Here is a 19,001-nt window from a genome sequence, read left to right as displayed (position 1 = left end):
CTTGTCAAATATTTTGGTCAAGATATTAGAATCATGATGCAATCTTGTTTGCTGTCTATGCTGTGAGTCAGGCCAAGCCTTGGTGATATTTGAAAGCAAAATGCGTGCGGACTCTGCACTAGAGGAGATGGAGAAAAAATGCCTTGTGATTAATAACAAGAGGTAAAAAACAGATTTTTTCCAATGTTGGTGCATGCATATTGCTTACAATCAGGCAAAAGTTTTCTAAGTGTTAACCATATTCATGTTCATGATGACCAGGCCCATAATTGCAAGCAAGGTGAAGGAATCTTTAAAGCTGTCAAGATTCCCAGGACATCTGGCATTTGAGAAACTCAAGCTGAGCAGAAATCTTCAAACTGAAGATTACGTATGTTCCATTTTCTGGATAGAGTGAGCTGTGTAATATAGAACCCAGTTGCTTGCTTGCTTCTGTGCCAATGACTAGCACGAATTTGTGCAACTCTTTTTGATTATTTAAGGACTGTGCATCCATGCCTAGACATATGCATGCAGGTGGATGCAATTACAAATAGAAAGGAATCTATGCATGTGCTATTACAAGGACTTGCGATGCGTGTAGTTGAATTTTTTGAATTGTAAACTATCCATTTTGTATGTAGGTTTTCCAGAAACATCTTCCATATGTCTAGCAACTAAGCTGTAAGGTCATCTCTATGGCATGCCTAGTGGTGTCTTTTCAAAATTTGATTACTTCAATAAAAAGATTATTCAAAGTGTTGATCGGAAATGTGTGGCAATAGCTGAATTCAATTGGAAGGTGCTGTACTTTTTATAAGTGCCCCATTAATGCTCACTTTTTTGTGAGGGATTTATTTAGGATGTGTACTATGCAAGGACAATTAATCAGAGATTGTATGCAGGAAATTTCAATAGAATGTACAAGTGTCTCATTCTTGCACACTATTTTTTTTCTAGGGTTTTTCAAAGTAGATGTACCAGGAATTCTAGGACTTTTGGACATAATTTCTTTTCTAAGTATAGGTTAAAAGAAAGTGTCTGCATGATGTAGACTACAACCCTCAAGAGAGGTAGTTACAAATGATCCCTCATGTGATGAGTGGAAGAACCCAGAGAACAAAAAGAGGGGAAGGCTCCCTTTCCGGTTGGTTGCTCTTGGAAGGAGGCTACATGAAGAGGTATCTCTTTCTGAGCATCAGCTTCTCCAACCCTATTTTCACCATGCGCCTAGCAGCCTACCCCAGATTGCCCCCCGGGCCTGAGTTTCAACTGTGCAAGAAGGCTGCATGGAGCTGCTGCATCCAATCCAAGTCACCTCTGAGGCGCTTCCATCACCCCTGGATGATGTGCATCCAAATGCAGTGGATGGTTTCCGTTGGTGGGGTGACAGATCTGTCAATTGTGTCACTGCATCTGGCATGCCAAATGTGCTAGGTGGCAATGCTGCTGATGAGCTCACACCACTAGCTCACCCAGAACTCTTGATGTCCATTCGGGCGTTGGGACCAAGCAGGCACAAGTGGCCGAATTGCGAAAATATATGAGCTGAGGGGCAAGACCCATGCCATCCTCCTCGTAAAGTAGAGCGGTTTTGACTTCCATGGCCCTAATCAATCATTCCCCATGTGGTGAACGTGGAACAATTGGGTTTGGAGGTGGAACAATTGGAGAATCCTCGGTCAAATGTGTTGCACCTTCGGGCAATCCCATGGCAGTGGCACTGTGTCTTCTTCTGGAGGGCGCACAATGCATGAGTCCTGGGAAATAGCCGAGTCGATGGCAAGTCTAAGGTGAGCAACACCCAGAGGGTCTGCGAGCCTCTCCTGCAGCATGTGGGGGGGAGGACAACTCTCAGGAACATAGAGGGAGGGACAGCTCTCAGAAGTGTAGCCAGGAGCCTCCTGTTTGGGCTGTGACTGAATTTAGATGCCCCCAAGAAATTTGAGTGCTGAGAGAAGGTGGGTGACGTGGTTCCACATCAAGGGTTGGCCAAGATGCTCATCACAAGTGGGTGGCATCTGGAAGAGAGTGAGTGGAGAGTCTCTTGAGTGCTGGCCACAGACTTGTTCTCAAAAGAGGTACTAAGATTGTGGATAGGGGCAGCAATGAAGATCTTTTTGATGTCTGTGGGCCAAGGACGATTGTGGGAGGGAGTGCGCGCCAGAATGCAGGCAAGAAGGAAGTCCTTCCACTGCTGTGCCCTTGGCTAGAGGTCGTGAACAATGAGCGGATCGATGATGCCCAGCCCCCATTGTGGAGGGGTTGGACAATGATTTTCCAGGCCATCTCGGTCTGAGTTGCTCGGCCTGTCGCTGTTGTTCGACAAGAAGTGGCAGATGAGGCATTTGACCTGGCCAGTACATGTCCACAAGAATGGCTATCATGAAACAATGTACTACATGGTGGCCAACAGAACCTGGTTGGTCACTACCGTGCAGCTTGCAATGACAATCACTTTGGGCTCCAATATAAAAAGCTTCCTCTGAATACTGAGGAGATTCCTTTTCGAATTGTTAGCTGTTGTCGCCCACAAACTCCTGCCACCATGGATTAGGAAGATGGGACAAAATTAGAGCATGATCCGAGAAAGTAGTGCTGGCGAGGATGCCCGCCCGTACTACGCTTGTCACCTGCCCAGTCATCCAAATAGAAATGGTCTAGGCGGGTCAAGTTCGGGGTTTGAACATGGCTATTTGATTTGGAGAACTGTAAAGTGGGAGGAGCTACCAAATTCTGGCAAGTACTATACTATATATGTATCCCAGCCCCGAATAGTAAAAAGAAGCTCCATGCCTACCTTTGGCTCCAGCCAGCTGGACTCAATGCTGCCACTGCCTGGTGCACCTGAATCCAGACTGTTGTCTGGTCTCTTGCCCCATTGGGGCATAGATGTTGAGGAGACCAGTGCCATTCCCTCCAATAGAGATCAGCACCCATTGGGCCCTGGCCGGGATGATGATGCTTGATTCTGTCACCTAGGAAAAAGGTTGGCTGCTGATGGCAATGCACACCCCTCCTTGTAAGTCCACTCAGTGCAGGCATGGTCTTTGGCTCGAGTAGACGAACATCTTTGTTTGTGATGTACTTGAAGACCCCCTGTTGGCTGTGAAGCTGAGGTGGAATAAAAGGAGGAGGTGGCCCCGTCGGTCTTCCGCCCAAATGTCTCGATTTGCGTCCGTGCCATCAGTAATCATAAGATGGCCCAAAGGCTACAAAAGCCGGTAACCTGATCTCGGAGGGTGCTGTTCCACTCGGGCTTAGGGACAACACTCAAGGGAAAGGAGAAAACCACTACTGCAACATCCGTGTTGGGGGGGGGGGGAGGTGAAGAATGATACAGATGCACAGAGGGGCGGTTACATCCACCTAAGGGCTTGCATGGAGTGGGAGGCATCTGATAAAAGAATAATCCATCGGATGCCTGCCCCATGAGCTGAGATGGGGCACCATTTAACTCCTGAGATAGCATTGAGATAGGAGAATAGCAAATGACTGTCTTCATTGCTGCCAAGACTGTTACCAAGGCCAGCGATTTCAGGAGCACCCAAGAACCTGGCCCAGATCCCGCCCAAAATCCAATGACCGTATGAAACTGTTAACTAGAAGATTCGAAATGATGAGCATGGCTGAATTTATCTACTTATATAAACATTGTACAAGTGCCTCATCAGAAATGTCAACAGCTGTCCTGTTTTTTAAACTTTTTGTGATGTAAACGCACTTTTCAAAGACGATGGGTGAGAGATTTGGTGATGAGCTGTTTTGGGTCAGGGGCTGATTTAAGTTCCTTACTTTTGCAGAAAAAGGCAGTGTCCACCTCCCATTGCTCTCAGCCGAACACAATTGAGTTTGAAATGGCAATGGAATGGAGACATCTCCAGGAAATTACGCAGACATGTCGAGCAGAGTTGTTTCAGGTGCCTTGTTTCTTGCTTACTTTATCAGGAGTAAAGAATGTATTGCATTTGCATTAAAAGTTTCCTATTACATAGTTTGATATATAAGTTATTTGTTTCAGAAGCAAAGGAAGGAAATTGATGATATAAGGAGAGGCAGTAACAAAAAAGGTTGATGGTTTTGTTGGTGAGTGTCATGACTGAATTCAAAAAATTTATGCGGGATCATTCAAGAACTTAAATTCTTTTAGTGAGTGGTAGATTGTAGGTTTTGTGCTCATTTTAAGAAGACAGAGAACAATTTCCTGGGAGCAATCTTAAACAGTTTGTTAAGAAAACCATGCTTCTTAATGCAGCATGAAAAATGGAGTTGGGGGTGGGGGGCTGATGAGATGGCAAGTGTGAAGTTAACCAGGCCTTCACTGATAGTGAGCACATGATGCAGGCACTTTCATTGGTGGAACAGATAGGGTCACTCTCTAAAACCTAGAGCCACAGATCGAGAACGGCAACTGCTCACAGGCTCATCCCCGAGCTATTGTGGAATGGATCACCTATCCATGATGAACCTGTAAGACTGTAGATTGGGTGCATCCCATATCAAACTACAATGATGGGAAGGGCTTTGTTCACACACTCTAATCCAGGTAGACCAGTCTAGGCTCGCGATCCTCAAGATCTGAGTCTTTTAAAAAGATCCTTCAATTAGTTAAAGAATAACAGCCGCAAAGGGCTAAGTACAACCATGACGGGCTAAATACAGCCTCACCTCATATAAGGGCGGGAGACAAATGATCAAAGGGAGATGCTTCTCCTCCGGCTGGCTGCTCTGTGAGGAGAAGGCTATCTCATACAGGGGGAGGAGTGGGGGACAACCTTACAGGTGGTTTGTAATGCCAAATGGGGTCATTGCCTCTATTTGTGAGGAAAGGACTAGGCCTCCAAAGTCTCAAGAAGGCTTCCCGTTGCTTTTGCATGCGGTCAGAACCTCCCTGCAGCTTCCCCCACTGACCGCGGAGGGTGTGAATGATATTGAGCCATATGCTCCTAATGGTCTCAGCCGGCGGAGTGTGGGTACCCTCAATGGCCTCTCTACATCTAGCATGCTAGAGGTGCCAGGTTGCTATGCTACTGCAAATCTCCCATAGCTGGCATGAGCTTGGTCGCCAGATACCTGCTGGTGGGGCTGTCACTGGTACTACTACAATACGATGGTGGGAGACCTGAAGGGCTAGTCCTCCCCCATCCTCCTCGTAAGTCCCGACCACTCTAGCCTTGGTGGCCCAAGCGACAGTACCCCAAGTGATGATCCGAGTTGATGCCCTGTCCATAGCGAAGATGCGGAGAATCCGCTGCCAAATCTGCTGAGCCTCGGGCAATCCCAAAGGCAATGTTTCTGAGTCTCCTAGGGGTGGCAGCACCTCGGGAAAGCTGCTCACCGACCTCTGACTACCACCCAAGTACCAACCGCCAGACTCCTGTGTGCCGTCAGCCAAAGGAAGAGAGTGATCTTCCTCGGCCGAAGCTGTCCCAAAGCCTCTTCCAGAAATCTGAAAGGAAGCGCTATGATAGGCCCTGAGACTGCTAGTGTGCTGCTGCTGTCGGTGTGCCATCTATCTCAGGCATCTCTATCTTGCGGCCAAGCCGCACTGTATATGCAAAGAAAGGGGCATCTAGAGTCTCCACCCGATTTGTGGTATCATGCCAAGTCCACTCTCCAGGGTCCCACTACAACCGCGTGAGAGTCCCAAATCCATAGCCGCCAAAGTCTCTCCCTGGCCACCTTGGCTGGTGCTGGATCTATGTGCCGTGCCCGTGCCCGTGCCCGAAAACCAATCGCCCTCGCCCTTTGCAAGGTGCAACCTCTGAAATCCTCTAAGGGGTGCTCTGATCTATCTAATCTGCCATGGGATCCAATAGAAAAAGTAAGCAAACCATTGTCCTCATCTGTTCCATGGACTGCCTCGAGGATATCGTGTCTGGTGAACACGCCTAGCCACACCGGGGGGATCGGGTCTGGAATAGGAGTCAGCCAGTCCTAAGGAATAGCTGAGTCGATGTCAATGCTAAGCTTGTCTCTACCTCGGATCCCTGTCAAGCCTCTCTCCTACTCCGAGGTAACTGCCTATGTGCAATCCAATCTTCGAGAGACCTGGCTAGTCCCATGCTCAAGGCGCCCCAGGATTTATGCGGTTGGGTCCCCAGCATGTGGCCATTGGGTAAACAGATCAGGGGTTCCAAATCAAAGGCTGCCGAAGCTGCTCCTTTGAGGCCACCGGAACAATTTGTCTGAGGGCTGGCCTGAGATGATCCCAAGCACGAAGTAGACTGGCTGCGAATCTATCCTTAAAGAAGGCAGGACTAAAACCATGGGCTTGCATCTCTGTGAAGATCCATCTAGTACTCTGCGACCATGGGTCTCCAAGGCTCGGAGTGCGGGCTGAAATCTGGGCCAAGAGGAAATCCTTCCAAGGCTCACCACCGGGTAGCAGTCCTCTAACAATCACTTGCCCAATATGGCACGGCTCTGTATAGCTGGATCGATGAGGCCAAGCCCCCCTCTGCTACATGGCTGAATGATCACTCTCCATGCCCCATCACTTCCGGCCCACAAGAAGTTCCGGATCAAACGTTGTACTTGGCCAATACATGCCCGAGAAAAGGCCTAGCACGAGGTGATGTACCACATGGTGGCAAGCAGTACCTGGTTCGCCACCACCACTTTGACTGCTAGGGATAGTCTCGTCAAGCTCCAATATAAAAACTTTTTTCGAATACTCAAAAGAAGCGGAGTGAGCTGCTGCTCAAGAGAGAGATCAATGCCAACCTAGCAATTGAGGTATCGTATTGGAGTGCCGCTCATGATCCACTAGAAAGCCTCAATTGGTCGCCAAGTCGGGGTGGGTGCTGAGCCTGCCCCACATGACTTGTGCCAGTTGATCTACGCTCCTGATGCACGACAGAAAATCTCTTGCCTCTGCGAATCTATGGAGATTCCCAACATCTCCAGCAAGGTAGGCTGCTGTGTCGTCTGCAAACTCCGAGTCCAGCGGTAGCTCCTACGTGTGGAGGGGAAGGCACAATCCTTGAAGTCTAGTCTCCTGGGCGAAGAGAAAACTACTTATGGCCTCGGTGACAAATAGAAAGAGGTACGGTGCCAGAGGACAGCCCTGTCAAACCAAGTGGGAAAGGGAGAATCTTTCGCCTCGGGCTCCCTGAATGAGAACCTGGCTGTGAGATGTTGAGAATAAAGTCCTTAGACTCCACGAATCCACTCCATGGGAATCCCATCCGGCTCATAGTGCCCTCCAAAAAGGTCCAATCCACTATGTCATAAGCTTTCTCAAAGTCTAGGAGTAGCACAATGAGGTCCTGCTGCCGCATCCTGGCCGAAGCTGCCGCCTCCCAAAAGGTAAAGATGTTGTCTAGAATGCTCCGATCCTGAACAAGTGTTGTGGATCAAGTATGGGAGAGAAGGCTGAAGTTGCCTGTTGATGAACTCGGCCAAAATCTTATAAGAACTGCATACCACTAAAAAAGATTGGCTGGAGGTGCTGAAGAAGGGACAAACCCCCACAGAGCATCATTCTTGAGACTCTTGAGGAGGAGAAACGCAGGAAGGATAGGGGGGACTTCCCTCAAGGAGGATGCCATGACGCTTTGCCAGATGCTAGGAGTGGATGGGATCTCGCCCCTCCCCCCCCCTTTGCAGATACATGGAGGGCAAGCAAGGATATGAGACGAGAGCGGCCCCTCATCATTAGATTCCCTGATGCCACTAGCAGACATGCCTTCTTAGACAGGCGGGCTGCCCTCGAGGGCACATAGGTGTACATGGGAGATGATCTCACCCCAGCACAGGTGGCACACCGGCGTGAGGCGACGGTGACAGTTCATGAGGCATGTGGAGCAGCAAGTGAGCTATCTACAGAGATGGTAGGGTCATTATCACTGAGCGCCATCCCAAATAGGGACGCGGGGTCTATGAGACCAAACACCTGAGATTGGCAGTATGGAACTGCAATGGTATGCTGTGGTTGAATCCACGAGGCTTGAGCGAGATTCTCACAGGGAGGGATGTCATTTTTTATATCGAGACTCATCAGAGCCTTGAGAGGGGCTTACCATACATAGCCGGCATGAGTGGGAGTCAGCTTTCCGAGGCGAGACCCACACATCAGGAGGAGTAGGTGGCTCTGGAGGGGTAGCTGTCCTTTTTAGATCCCATCTTCGACAGATTCTCAGCATCGTCCGGAAGAACGAGGATGCTCGGTATCTTTGGGTGCGGCTACAGGTTAGCAATGACAGAGTCATCCACATTGCTGTGTGTTATTTTGCACCACGCCACTCCCCTTACACCGCATAGCATGGCCAGTCACCGTACTTACCATTATATGGGGATATTATGTTCTCCTTACAGCTGGGGGAAGTCCTCCTGCTCGGGGATTTCAATGCCAGGACGGGAAGTCATCAGGTCCCACTACTCGATCTGGATGACCATATCAGACTACAGGAGCTGGACATCATTGACACAGGGCTACAGAGATCATCACAGGATTGTGAGGAGGCCACGGTGTATGGGAGATATTTCTTAGAGCTGGGAGCTACACATGGTCTCCTTATCTATAACGGGATGTCTCGATGGCCCTCCTCCAACGCCCTCACCTCCTTCCCCACTTAGGAGGTACTAGCACAGTGGACTACCTTATGAGATCTCCGGCTTTGGCACACCTCCTCGACTTCACCATCCCGCCACCCCCCTTTGAGGCTGACCATGCCTACCTCTCTTTCACTCTTACTTGCACACCACCCGCCCCTCCACCACCCCCCCCCATCTCACATTACAGTTAGGTCCTTTTTGATCATGAGCTTGACCTTGTTTACTCCAACCACATCTTCCGCCAACTCCAGGACGTGGAACCTACTGTCCCCCTATCCATTCTCACATCACAGCTCACCACCATACTCCACACATCCACCACCACTTCTTTCATCTGGACATGGAGGTCTACCGCCAAGTCTCCTTGCGGTTCCATGCCCTAGAATTGTTGGTATGATGATGAATGTCGGGCCACACGCTCCCGTCTTAAGCATGAGGTATGGATTGGGTAAATCACAAGCGCCAAGCACAATGGATTTCTCAACGCTCACGCAACACAACAAATGAGAGTTCTACTCTCAGAAAGAGGATGAGTTATACCGACTTTTCTTAGGGCCGAACTGCAAAGAGGCCTGGAGGAAACTCTGAGAACATCGCCCTCCCACACCTATCACCTGCTCGGACACATGGCACTCCTATGCACGCTACCTCTATCATATCCCCCATCAGCCACCCCTACCCCCACCATCAGATCCCCGTTCCACCACCTCCACCTTCTTCACAAAGGGCATGGTCCTCAAGGCCATTCATAGACTACGCAATGGGCGAGCCCAGGATCATGAGGGACTCACTGCCGAGTACATCTCGCATGCCGATGATACCCTAGCGTCCCTATTAGCCTACATGTTCAATAGAGCCCTTTCTGAAGGATTTCCACCCTCTTGGTCCACCAACACCATCACCCCCATCCTCAAAGCCGGAGATCCACTTGATCCTAATAATTATAGGACGATCATGATTGGCCACACATTGGCCAAACTCTATGGATCAGTGCTAGAGGTGGAGCTTAGTTCATTTGCAGAGAGCCAGGGATGCAAAGCCTCAGGACAGGCTAGTTTTCGGAGGAGCTACTCTACCCTTGATCACATCTTCACCCTCCGTGCCATCATCGAGGAGGGTAGAGCACGACATTAGAGGATTTATTGCTGCTTTGTGGATCCAGGCACATTTCCAGGAGCCCAGGACGAAGGGCTAGCTTTTTGACACCCTCGTCACACCAGCCTTGATGTATGGAGCAGCCTTCTGGGGGCCAAATTTATCCGATGAGGATTGGCAGTCAGTTGAGAGGCCCCAAGTCATGATGTTCTCCCGTATGATCCACAGCAAACCATCAGTTGCATCAGTCACATGGATCCCCACAGGTACCGAGGCTTGCCCTGGAGTCCTCAAGACAGCTAGCACTTGAGGGCCACTCTGGAGTATGGTATGCACTAGTTTTGACTTGGTTCTCAGTATATGGGCTCTGCATGGACCACCTACCCCCCCTTCAGTACAGTTTGGACTCCCCTTTTCTCCGGCTCTCTCACGAGGATACCAACCGGGTTATCCGGTTAGATCTTCTCAGCCTCTACACCCATTGCACATGGATCACACCTTCAGAGCTCCCCACGAAGATGCACTTCTACAGAGATCACTTCCTCACACTCACTGAGGATGGATTCATCCAGCACTCGGGCTACTTTAGTGTTCACATGTCCTATGCCATGCAGATTGCGATTGGCCAGATATGGGTTTCATCCCATCGCCTCAGAGTGGAGACAGGTAGAGCTGAGCGCATCTTCAGAGCCGGGAAGCTCGTACGGAGACCCAGAGAGGAGAGGATCTGCCGATTATGCCACACAGAGGTTGAGACGGAGGAGCATTACATATGCCGCTGCGTAGTGTACTATGAGATCCACGGGAGGTTTCACTGTCTATTTCGTGGGGATTTGGTCCACTCTCTAGGATCATTTACTTCCAGGACTAGCGTTGCCAAGGCCTCTTCTTGCTTGAGCTCCACAGTCACAAGTCACAGGGACACCTTCTTGAGAGAGCTTCGGCTCCAGCTACCCCTACCCCGCCCCTCCCTCGCCAACCAACCATCACCAGTTTCTTCCGGACCCAGGAGGTGGAGCCTAGCCCAAGAGGAGTTACCTCGGGCCTAGCCTCCGCACTCCAGCGTGCTCGACGTCCCCGGCCTCCCCGTCGACCACCATCACCTCATCAGCTCTAGATCCAAGACATGCTCCACCGCCATCGAGCTACCTTTTCACGTGACATAGCTGAGGGAGACCTCTCAGCCATACTCATTAGCCCCATGCTTGATATTTTGGAGAGTGGTATACCATCTACCCGGAGCTGATGGTGCTCTCATGTTTCTATGTTCTTAGTATTTCCATGATGAGTTTCCATGGACAGTTTTGTATCACCCAAGTGAGATAGCTATGTTTATGTTTTCTTTTTGTTTTATTTTCCATTCCATGATGAGATATGCCATGGACATTATTGTATTACTTTGGTCTCATAGGCCCATTGGGTCTTTAGTAGACGCTTAATATATCTTTTTGTCTTTGTTTCTTTCTCCTGCATGCTTCCTTCTAACCCGCGTTCTTCTGTCCCTCCCTTTCTTGTGCCTGCACCCTATTTTTCCTCTGCTGCAGTATCAGCTTTCCCCCTCTCCTTGCCACCTCTGGTTTTGTCTACCCTCATTGTTCCCATCCCAGTTCTTGCATGCTCTTATGTAGTCTTCAGTTCGCGCTCGATACCCTCCTCCCCCCCCCCCCCCCCCCCCCCTCTCTTTCCTTCTCCTCTTTCATTCGGGATGACTCCATGGCAGCTGCTTCACCTACTCTTATTGAGGACACTTTCAACTGCCTTTTTTTCCGGAAGCGGACTCCTGCTCTTTTCAACTTCAGTTACCTCTTTGGGGGCCACCACTCTGGTCTGCAAGCTTGTTGGAAGCAGTTCCTTGGGAACGGATATCCAGATTAAGTTTAACACTGCTTTTGGGCAGAGAGAATCCTACAGCCGAGACCCCATGTGTTCTGGGCCAGAGCTCAGTGGGTGGTTTTTTGGTTGGGGAGGTCCATGTTAGTTGCCTCAACATAGATTGCTTGAACGGGCCCAGGTTTGCACTGCCTTTAGGATATAGATGGGACAGAAGGTGGCGATTTCAACTGAGAACTGCTGGTGAAGCAGCATGGACTCCATGGTCTTAGGGTTCGGGGAGGGAGTTTGCTTCTTGGGAGGAGTATATATAGTGCTGCAAGTGGTGTGGTAGGCACGTATATAATGTGGCGGGGTTATGTGGCATGCGGCCAATCGACTACTGCCCACTAATATTGAACCCATATCATTGGGCCAGGGGAACGCTTGAATCTCTGACCATCTCCTAAGCATTAATGGTCACAGTAAAACGACCTCATCGCATCTAAGCCGGGGTTTCCACTAAAGACATATGTAGCACGAATGGCTTCTCCTCATAATAGGGGCCTTTATAAATGTGCACCAAATATCAATGTAAGACACATGCTTAGGGGCAGGCATTGAGTGTATACTAACAAGGAACCCCCGTAGTGTTAGACATCATCTCCTTGCTGTTGGCTTCCTATTTGGTGTCCTACTTTAGCCTTTAGGCTGACCATGTTAGCTAGAGGGGTTGGTCACCCTCACATATTTTTCCCATGTTTTATTCCCATTTTATGGAGTCTTGGATATTTATCCTAGTCGTGGAGGTTTTTTCCTAGTTGTGTAGACCTAGTCGGCTGCGTCTACATGGGCATATATATAACCGAGTCTACCCTCCCTCATATGCATTGCTTAGCATTGTTGCTGCAGTCCCTCACATACGAGGCCTTCTCCCCTACTTGTATTCTTGGTTGATGATATTGAGAGCAGGCTTACACTTGTGTTTCCTCTCTCTCTCTCTCTCTCTCTCTCTCTCTCTCTCTCTCTCCTGTGTTTCCACTTTCCGTCTTCCGTTGTGCATTCTATCATGGTATCAGAGTGCCGGTGATTTGCAGCATTGGATGCTCCCTCCTCTTCCTCCTGCATTTTTCTTCTCAGCTTGCTGCGGAAGAGTCTTCTGCTATCAGTGATGCTTTTGAGGACCTTGTTACCATTGTAGTTTATATTCTTGCTTCCCTTCCTCATTGTGAGGAGTCTACGTCTGCCTCTCTTTGTAGGATGCCCCTTCCCCTGCCAGTTCTACATTGGGTTTGATGTGGTGTGCAGGTTTGTTCTTTTGGAGGATGGACTTTTGGACCCAGTGGGATGCTTTGGATCTGTGGTTGCTAACCGTGCTTGGGGCACAGTGGTACTTCCAGAGTTTTTGGGATTTGGATCAGAATCAGGTTGGGCTTGTACCAGTTCGACGACATCATTTTTCAGAGGGGGATGTGCATTGTGAAGTCCTTTCATCTGGCACTACCCACCTCAGTGGAGTGTGCTTATGTACAACATTGGGCAACTCATGGTATGGAGTTTGAGTAGACGGACTTTACGTCTTGTGATGTAGACCTTTCCATAGGGTGCTTCTTTTTAGCATTTGGCAACTCTTGTTACAGAGTTTGAGCAGATAGATTCAAAGGGTTCCAGTGAGGAGCAGCCTGCTTCTCCCAAGATTGATTATCTACAGGATTTGATCTTGGTTGGTTTTGAGGTTTTTCATACCTTCTCCAGGCTGGAAACACAACATTTGACTTTAGGGAGTGTTCTTACACGGGTTTGGAACCATTATTTGGAGCAACACGTCGCAGCCTACATTGTTGTTTTCTTCTAGAGGAGCGGTGTACTTGGCAACTTGTTCTGTTGCTTTTGTAGCTGAGTTGCTGAGGAGATTGCTTATGGAGCTTTCTAGGTACCTGTTTCTACAGTCTTTCATCTTTGATCGAGGATGGCGTCTCTGGCTTCTTGGAGTTCACTCAGCATCCGGTGCTGAGAGGTGTTAGACATCATCTCCTTGTTGCTGGCTTCCTATTTTGTGTCCTATTTTAGCCTTTAGGGCTGACCATGTTAGCTAGAGGGACTGGTCACCCCTGACATATTTTACCCATATTTTATCCCCATTTTATGGAGTCTTGGATATTTATCCTAGTCGTGGAGGATTTATCCTAGTTGTGTAGCCCTTGTCGGCTGCCTCTACATGGACATATATATAGCCGGGTCTACCCTCCCTCATATTCATTGCTTAGCATTGTTTGATGCAGTCCCTCACATATGAGGCCTTCTTCCCTCTTGCTCGGGACTTGTTTTCTTGGTTGATGATATTGAGAGCAGGTTTACACCTGTGTATCCTCTCCATGGAGCTTCTCTTGTGCTGCCAAAACGGCACGAGGGAAGTGGGGGAAACGGTTGAAACGCACGATCTATGGACAACCCAACACCACCAACCACCCCCCCCCCCACCCCAGGCCCCCGTGCGGGGCCCCGAAACGACTGAAACAAGGGGTTTCAGGGGTTTCCCGCAACTATGATGCAAGGGAATCGATGAGCTAGGAGTCCTTTATCTTCCCTCTAGGTCCACGTCTCTGTGGACAGGGCTCTATATGAGAGGAGCTCCTCTTTTCAGGTTGCCATTTCGTGACAACACCTGCCGTTCCCCTTGCAAAATCAGCCTCCTCAGGGCCATGGAAAATGCAGCCAATTAGTTCATTCATTATGGAACACGTTTCATTTTTCCTTTTCTTTATTTCAGCAAGTTCCTTTGACAAAAATGGTAATAAACATTCTTAAGTATCATAAACTCAAAGCAGCATCAGGAGCACTTGGAAGGAGAAACTTGGGTAGTGAGGTAAAGTGCTGTGTTTGTTAATGGAGAAGCAGCTGATTTGAGATGTGTGTTGTGTCTAGTGCGAAGATTTTTAAAGCTGTAGGTTTGATCTAATAAATTCGAATAAGCCTCTTTTTTGTCTTGACAATATTTGTGAGATGATTATGTCAATGTAGCTGACGTGGTATTTTGCAGCGAAAAGGTCAAACCGGGAGGATTTTTTGGAAAAGGAGTATGCTGATGATTAGCTGCTGCACATGGACTGAGAGGAGCATTCACCAGCTTTTCATGAAAAATTATATTTAGTCCTGTAGAATTCTGTCAGAAGGCCTATCCCAGGCATGTCAATGGTCTTGTGTGCATGTGCATGTGTAGTGAAAATCAAATTTGCTCCCAAAGAATCCTTGCAAAACGACGAGCAAGGGGCCTGAGGAATTGCCAATTTGTAGTGATAGGTGTGATCTATCTCCAAGGAAAATTTGAATACATTTTGCTGTTCATTTTAGACTTGCTCATGCCATCACTGAGTCTCAGGGCTGTGATACCTGTAGCACAAAATATGTTACGTGTTTTGTCTGAACTCTCAAGACTCCGTGTAAGAGGGTTCCTCTTTTTTTGGTGGGGGGTGTTGGGATTTAGGTTTATTAGATCCTCGGGAGATTGCAGTGAGGATTCATGAAAGGAGGCAGGATGGGGCATGTATTCAGGGAATCATTCGATGTCACGAGTGAATAGGCAAGATGATAAATTAACGGTTCTCTCTCTCTCTCTCTCTCTCTCTCTCTCTCTCTCTTTGTGTCCGTCTCTCTCTCTCTCACACACACACACACAAGGATGGGCAGAGAGGACACACACACACACACACACACATGATATGGATCCTCAAGGTATTGCAGCAAAGATTTAGTGTGGGTTGTCGAGCGAGGAGGCAGGATGGGGCATGTATATGGATGAGGAAGGGGGGTGGAGAGGAGCAGGTATGCAGGAGTGAATAGGCAAAAGATGGGAAGATTCGGTTTTGGCAATGGTTTGGGTGGTCTATGATTTCAGCAAGGATTTGGTGGGTCGTCAGGGAAGCATATATGCAAAAAGATGAGATTATTCTCTCTCTCTCTCTCTCTCATGGCCACATTGCCTCCCATCACCAGGAACACCAGAAGAAGTGGGCACTTAGACAAGAGCTGGACGCTTGTGTCAAGAATGAGCCCAAGGCGTTGGAAGGACATCCTCAAGCAACACCACGATGAAATGGAAAAAGTGCAGCACGAAATATGAACTCGATGCAGCTTGACCTGGATGCCATACACAAAAGTTGGAAATTTGAAATGCATCACATCATCATTTGCAATTTAGTTTTCAAATGATGAAGCATGGGATGCATGCACACATCATTCATCATTTGTCAACACAATTGCAAACGATGAAGGATGTGATGCATGCACACGTAAGCACTGAAGTGGATAGGGGTTGTGAAGAAGCCAAAATCAGCTCCCGTAGTGTCACAAAATGTAGTGATGAATGCTACATTGGAGGAAGAGAAAAGTTGAAAATAGAAAGCTCTCAATGTGAGGGTGATGTGATTTTTGAAAGAGCCAACACGTAAAGCTGATGGGATCGCGTTATGTGAGAAAATGGGGACCATGGACACCTCATTTGTTGATGTCTAGCTGGTAGCTACCACCCAACCATGAAATTGAGAGGAAACAACATGTCATCTTAAGTCTTAGAGACCAGGTAGCCAAGCCCGAATTCCTCAGAAAGAATGTTGCCCTTTGGGGCACCAAAATAGAATTCGGAGATGACCTCACACCATTACGTGTGAAATCGCATGGCCAAGGTCCTGAAAGATATGAAGCAGGCAAGTGGGCAATATATTGTGATGGTTGGGTGATCATCACAGATATATGACTTACTTTCATGATGGTGCGGGGCAAGATGCCTTGATAATGGAAGTTTGGAATTGTAATGGAACTCTTTGGTGAGATATTTGGGGGTTTAAAGAGATCTACACATAGGGATTTATTCCTTTATATAGAAACTCATGAAAGCCTTTAAGAGGGCTACTTGATGTCACATGCACCACTAGAGGGGTGCATTGTTTAGTGGGGTGGCATGCCTCTTCAGAGCCATATGCGACAGACGCTCAAATTGGTAAAAGATGAGATGAAGATGGTTTATGTGGATGTGACTCAATAGGCTTGGCATGAGAGTCACACATATTGCATTATCTTCCCATGAGAAAACTATAGGTTGGCATGCAATGAGACAGAAAGTGGCAAATCCCCATAATATGCACCTCTAGTTGTTGGCATTGCAGAGTTCTCCCAGCACGGGAAAATACCCTTTCTACTTTAATGCTTGGACAACACACATGCAAGTGCAAATGTATGATTTTCATGATGATGTCATCATATTCTTAGAGATTGATTTGGTTGAAACGGGATTACAAAGGAGCGACAAAGATGAAGTGGGTGTTAGAGCTTATGGTACACACTTCCTAAAGGGGGATCCATGCCATCTTGTCGTCCCATCAATATTCTCTTATGAAGTGATCATTTGTGTCAATGTGTTAATAATTATTGTAATCTTCTAAGCTAAATGTTTTGATATGATGTTATCATTAAAAGTTTACAAGTATGCACCTTCTAAGCTAATTGTTTTGATATGATGTTATCATCAAAAGTTTACAAGTATGCACCTTTTATAGCTAGTAACAGAACACTATGTTGTATCTTGGAACACCAAGATATGGCTATGATAGCCCAAAAAAATCATCATTGAAATCACCACCATGACCAAAATCTAAAAACCCTTTACAACTAACTGAATTTCCACTATATGTGAGTTGTTTCTAGTTCCATTGAGGCATCTAAGAACCCTCTTTGTTGCACTCTAATAGGAATTTTTTTAATTAGACATAAATTGAGCCAATACTGCAACATTATACAACTAGTCCTTTGCATTGAATGACTTAGCCAACCTCCTCCGCCACTGCTAAGTGTTATGATGATCATGTTCATGCATGCTTCCCACATGCAAGGGGGCCTAGTGGACTACCTTATGGGGTCTTGTGCTCTCATACCATAGATCTTGAATTTCACCATCCCACACCCACCCATTTCGGTCGACCATGTATATATCTCATTTATAGTCTCTTGCTTTGTTTTGACTCATGCATATCTAGCATCGCCCTGTACACCTGCATCCTCTTTTGCCATCATGTATATGAGGACCACTTATCTCCTTGTCACTACCTCTCTCTGACATCACAACCGACCCAAGAGGGAACTCACACTGATCACAATACAAGAGATGTAGCGTGTAGCTTTCGCCAACTCATCCAACACAAGAAGAGGGCTTTCCTTGCACGGCACAAACATGAGTTGTATCAACTCTTCATGAGGGAGGACAGCTCGGAGGCCTAGCACATTTTGGATGAGAAGAAAACCCTCACCCTCATCATAGACCTTGTCATATGGGAGGCATATGCGAGGATTACATGATGTGCTGGATGAGCCTATGCCACATATGGTACACATCCCTATATGGCCATATCATCCCATATTTCAACACTAGAATGTCAGCAATGCCCTAGAGAAGTTGCATAATGATGAGAGGGCAAGCAATAATGAGGTTTTACGAGAGCGGAGCACTGTGCACATAGACACCATGTTTTAGCCTCTTTTCTTGGAAGCTTAAGGCTTCCCCCCTTCCAGGATCACCAACACCATTGTTCTCATTCGTAAAGCAAGGGACCACATGGATCCGAATAACTACATGACTATTATGATCGGTCATATTATGGACAAGATCTATGTATGGGGCGGTACTTGAGGACATAATCATCTTTCTAGGAGAGTATATAGGTTACATGGCAATTGGTCACACACAGGTTTCAAGAGAAATTTCTCCACATTCGACCATATATTCACTCTACGATTAGGATGAAAACATGTGTATTGTTGCTTTGGGGATTTTCACAAAGCTTGGTGGTTCCTCCTATCTTATGTTGTTGATCAATGACTATAAAGAATAAGTCAAGCACATAAACTAGTGAATAAGGTCTATAACATCGTGAGAATGAAAGAAGGAAATATGGAGGTATATTTATTGGTTCGTTCAATTAAAACCTTAGGTTTTTTTTAGTAAATGTATATTGTTCTTAAATGGTTAAGTGTGCTCGATAGTTATTTTGTTGTATTGAATAAAGATTATAATTTCTACCAATAGAAGATGGACATATCCAATAGCTACGAATAACATAATAAGTCTGACACTCGATCCTTAATTATGAGCTAGAAGCTGGACAAGAAGGACAACTTCAAAGCATGGAAGTTTAAGATGACAAACTTTCTCATGGGAAAATGATATTGGGAGTTTATATCATAGGTGACAAGAAGGAGCTTGAGCATCCAGAAGAATCCACTCCATAATATACACATGCCCATAGATACATGTCTTTCTCATGGGAAAATGATATTGGGAGTTTATATAAGAGGTGCCAAGAAGGAGCCCGAGCATCCAGAAGAATACACTCCACAATAGATACATGCCTTTCAGGCATGGCACGAGAGGATTCCAATTGGTAAAAATAATAATATAAATCATGGATAAAAACAATGTGATTCCAATTCACAACAACATGAATCATGGACAACAACAACATGATTCCAATTCACAAACAAGTTGAAGAGGCCACTCTAGACGCAAGGGG

General features: G+C 47.1%; 1 protein-coding gene across 4 annotated transcripts in view; it reads left to right on the top strand.

Annotated features, from left to right (window-relative positions):
* Positions 1 to 14,864, top strand: part of LOC147623354 (protein ANTI-SILENCING 1-like) — an 80,734-nt gene extending 65,870 nt beyond the window's left edge. For 2 of the 4 annotated variants that reach the window (XR_015269373.1, XR_015269374.1), the window contains exons 8-13: positions 72 to 162; positions 262 to 370; positions 624 to 663; positions 3,783 to 3,899; positions 4,001 to 4,065; positions 14,483 to 14,792. Coding sequence is in view for 2 of the 4 variants with exons in the window: in XM_086821499.1 (XP_086677625.1) it covers positions 72 to 162; positions 262 to 370; positions 3,783 to 3,899; positions 4,001 to 4,054 (371 nt within the window). In the remaining 2 variants the exon portion in view is untranslated. Of the gene's footprint in view, positions 1 to 71; positions 163 to 261; positions 371 to 623; positions 664 to 3,782; positions 3,900 to 4,000; positions 4,066 to 14,482 lie in introns of all 4 variants that reach the window. The other 2 variants (XM_086821499.1, XM_086821500.1) reach the window with 1 other exon arrangement.
* The last annotated feature ends 4,137 nt before the right edge of the window (positions 14,865 to 19,001 follow it).

Source organism: Cibotium barometz, chromosome 27 (genome assembly GCF_041138505.1).
Source record: "Cibotium barometz isolate CiBa-2024 chromosome 27, ASM4113850v1, whole genome shotgun sequence".
In the NCBI taxonomy this organism is placed as follows: Eukaryota; Viridiplantae; Streptophyta; class Polypodiopsida; order Cyatheales; family Cibotiaceae; genus Cibotium; species Cibotium barometz.
Note: the sequence above shows the minus strand (reverse complement) of the source record. Positions and strands in the feature narration are given on the sequence as shown.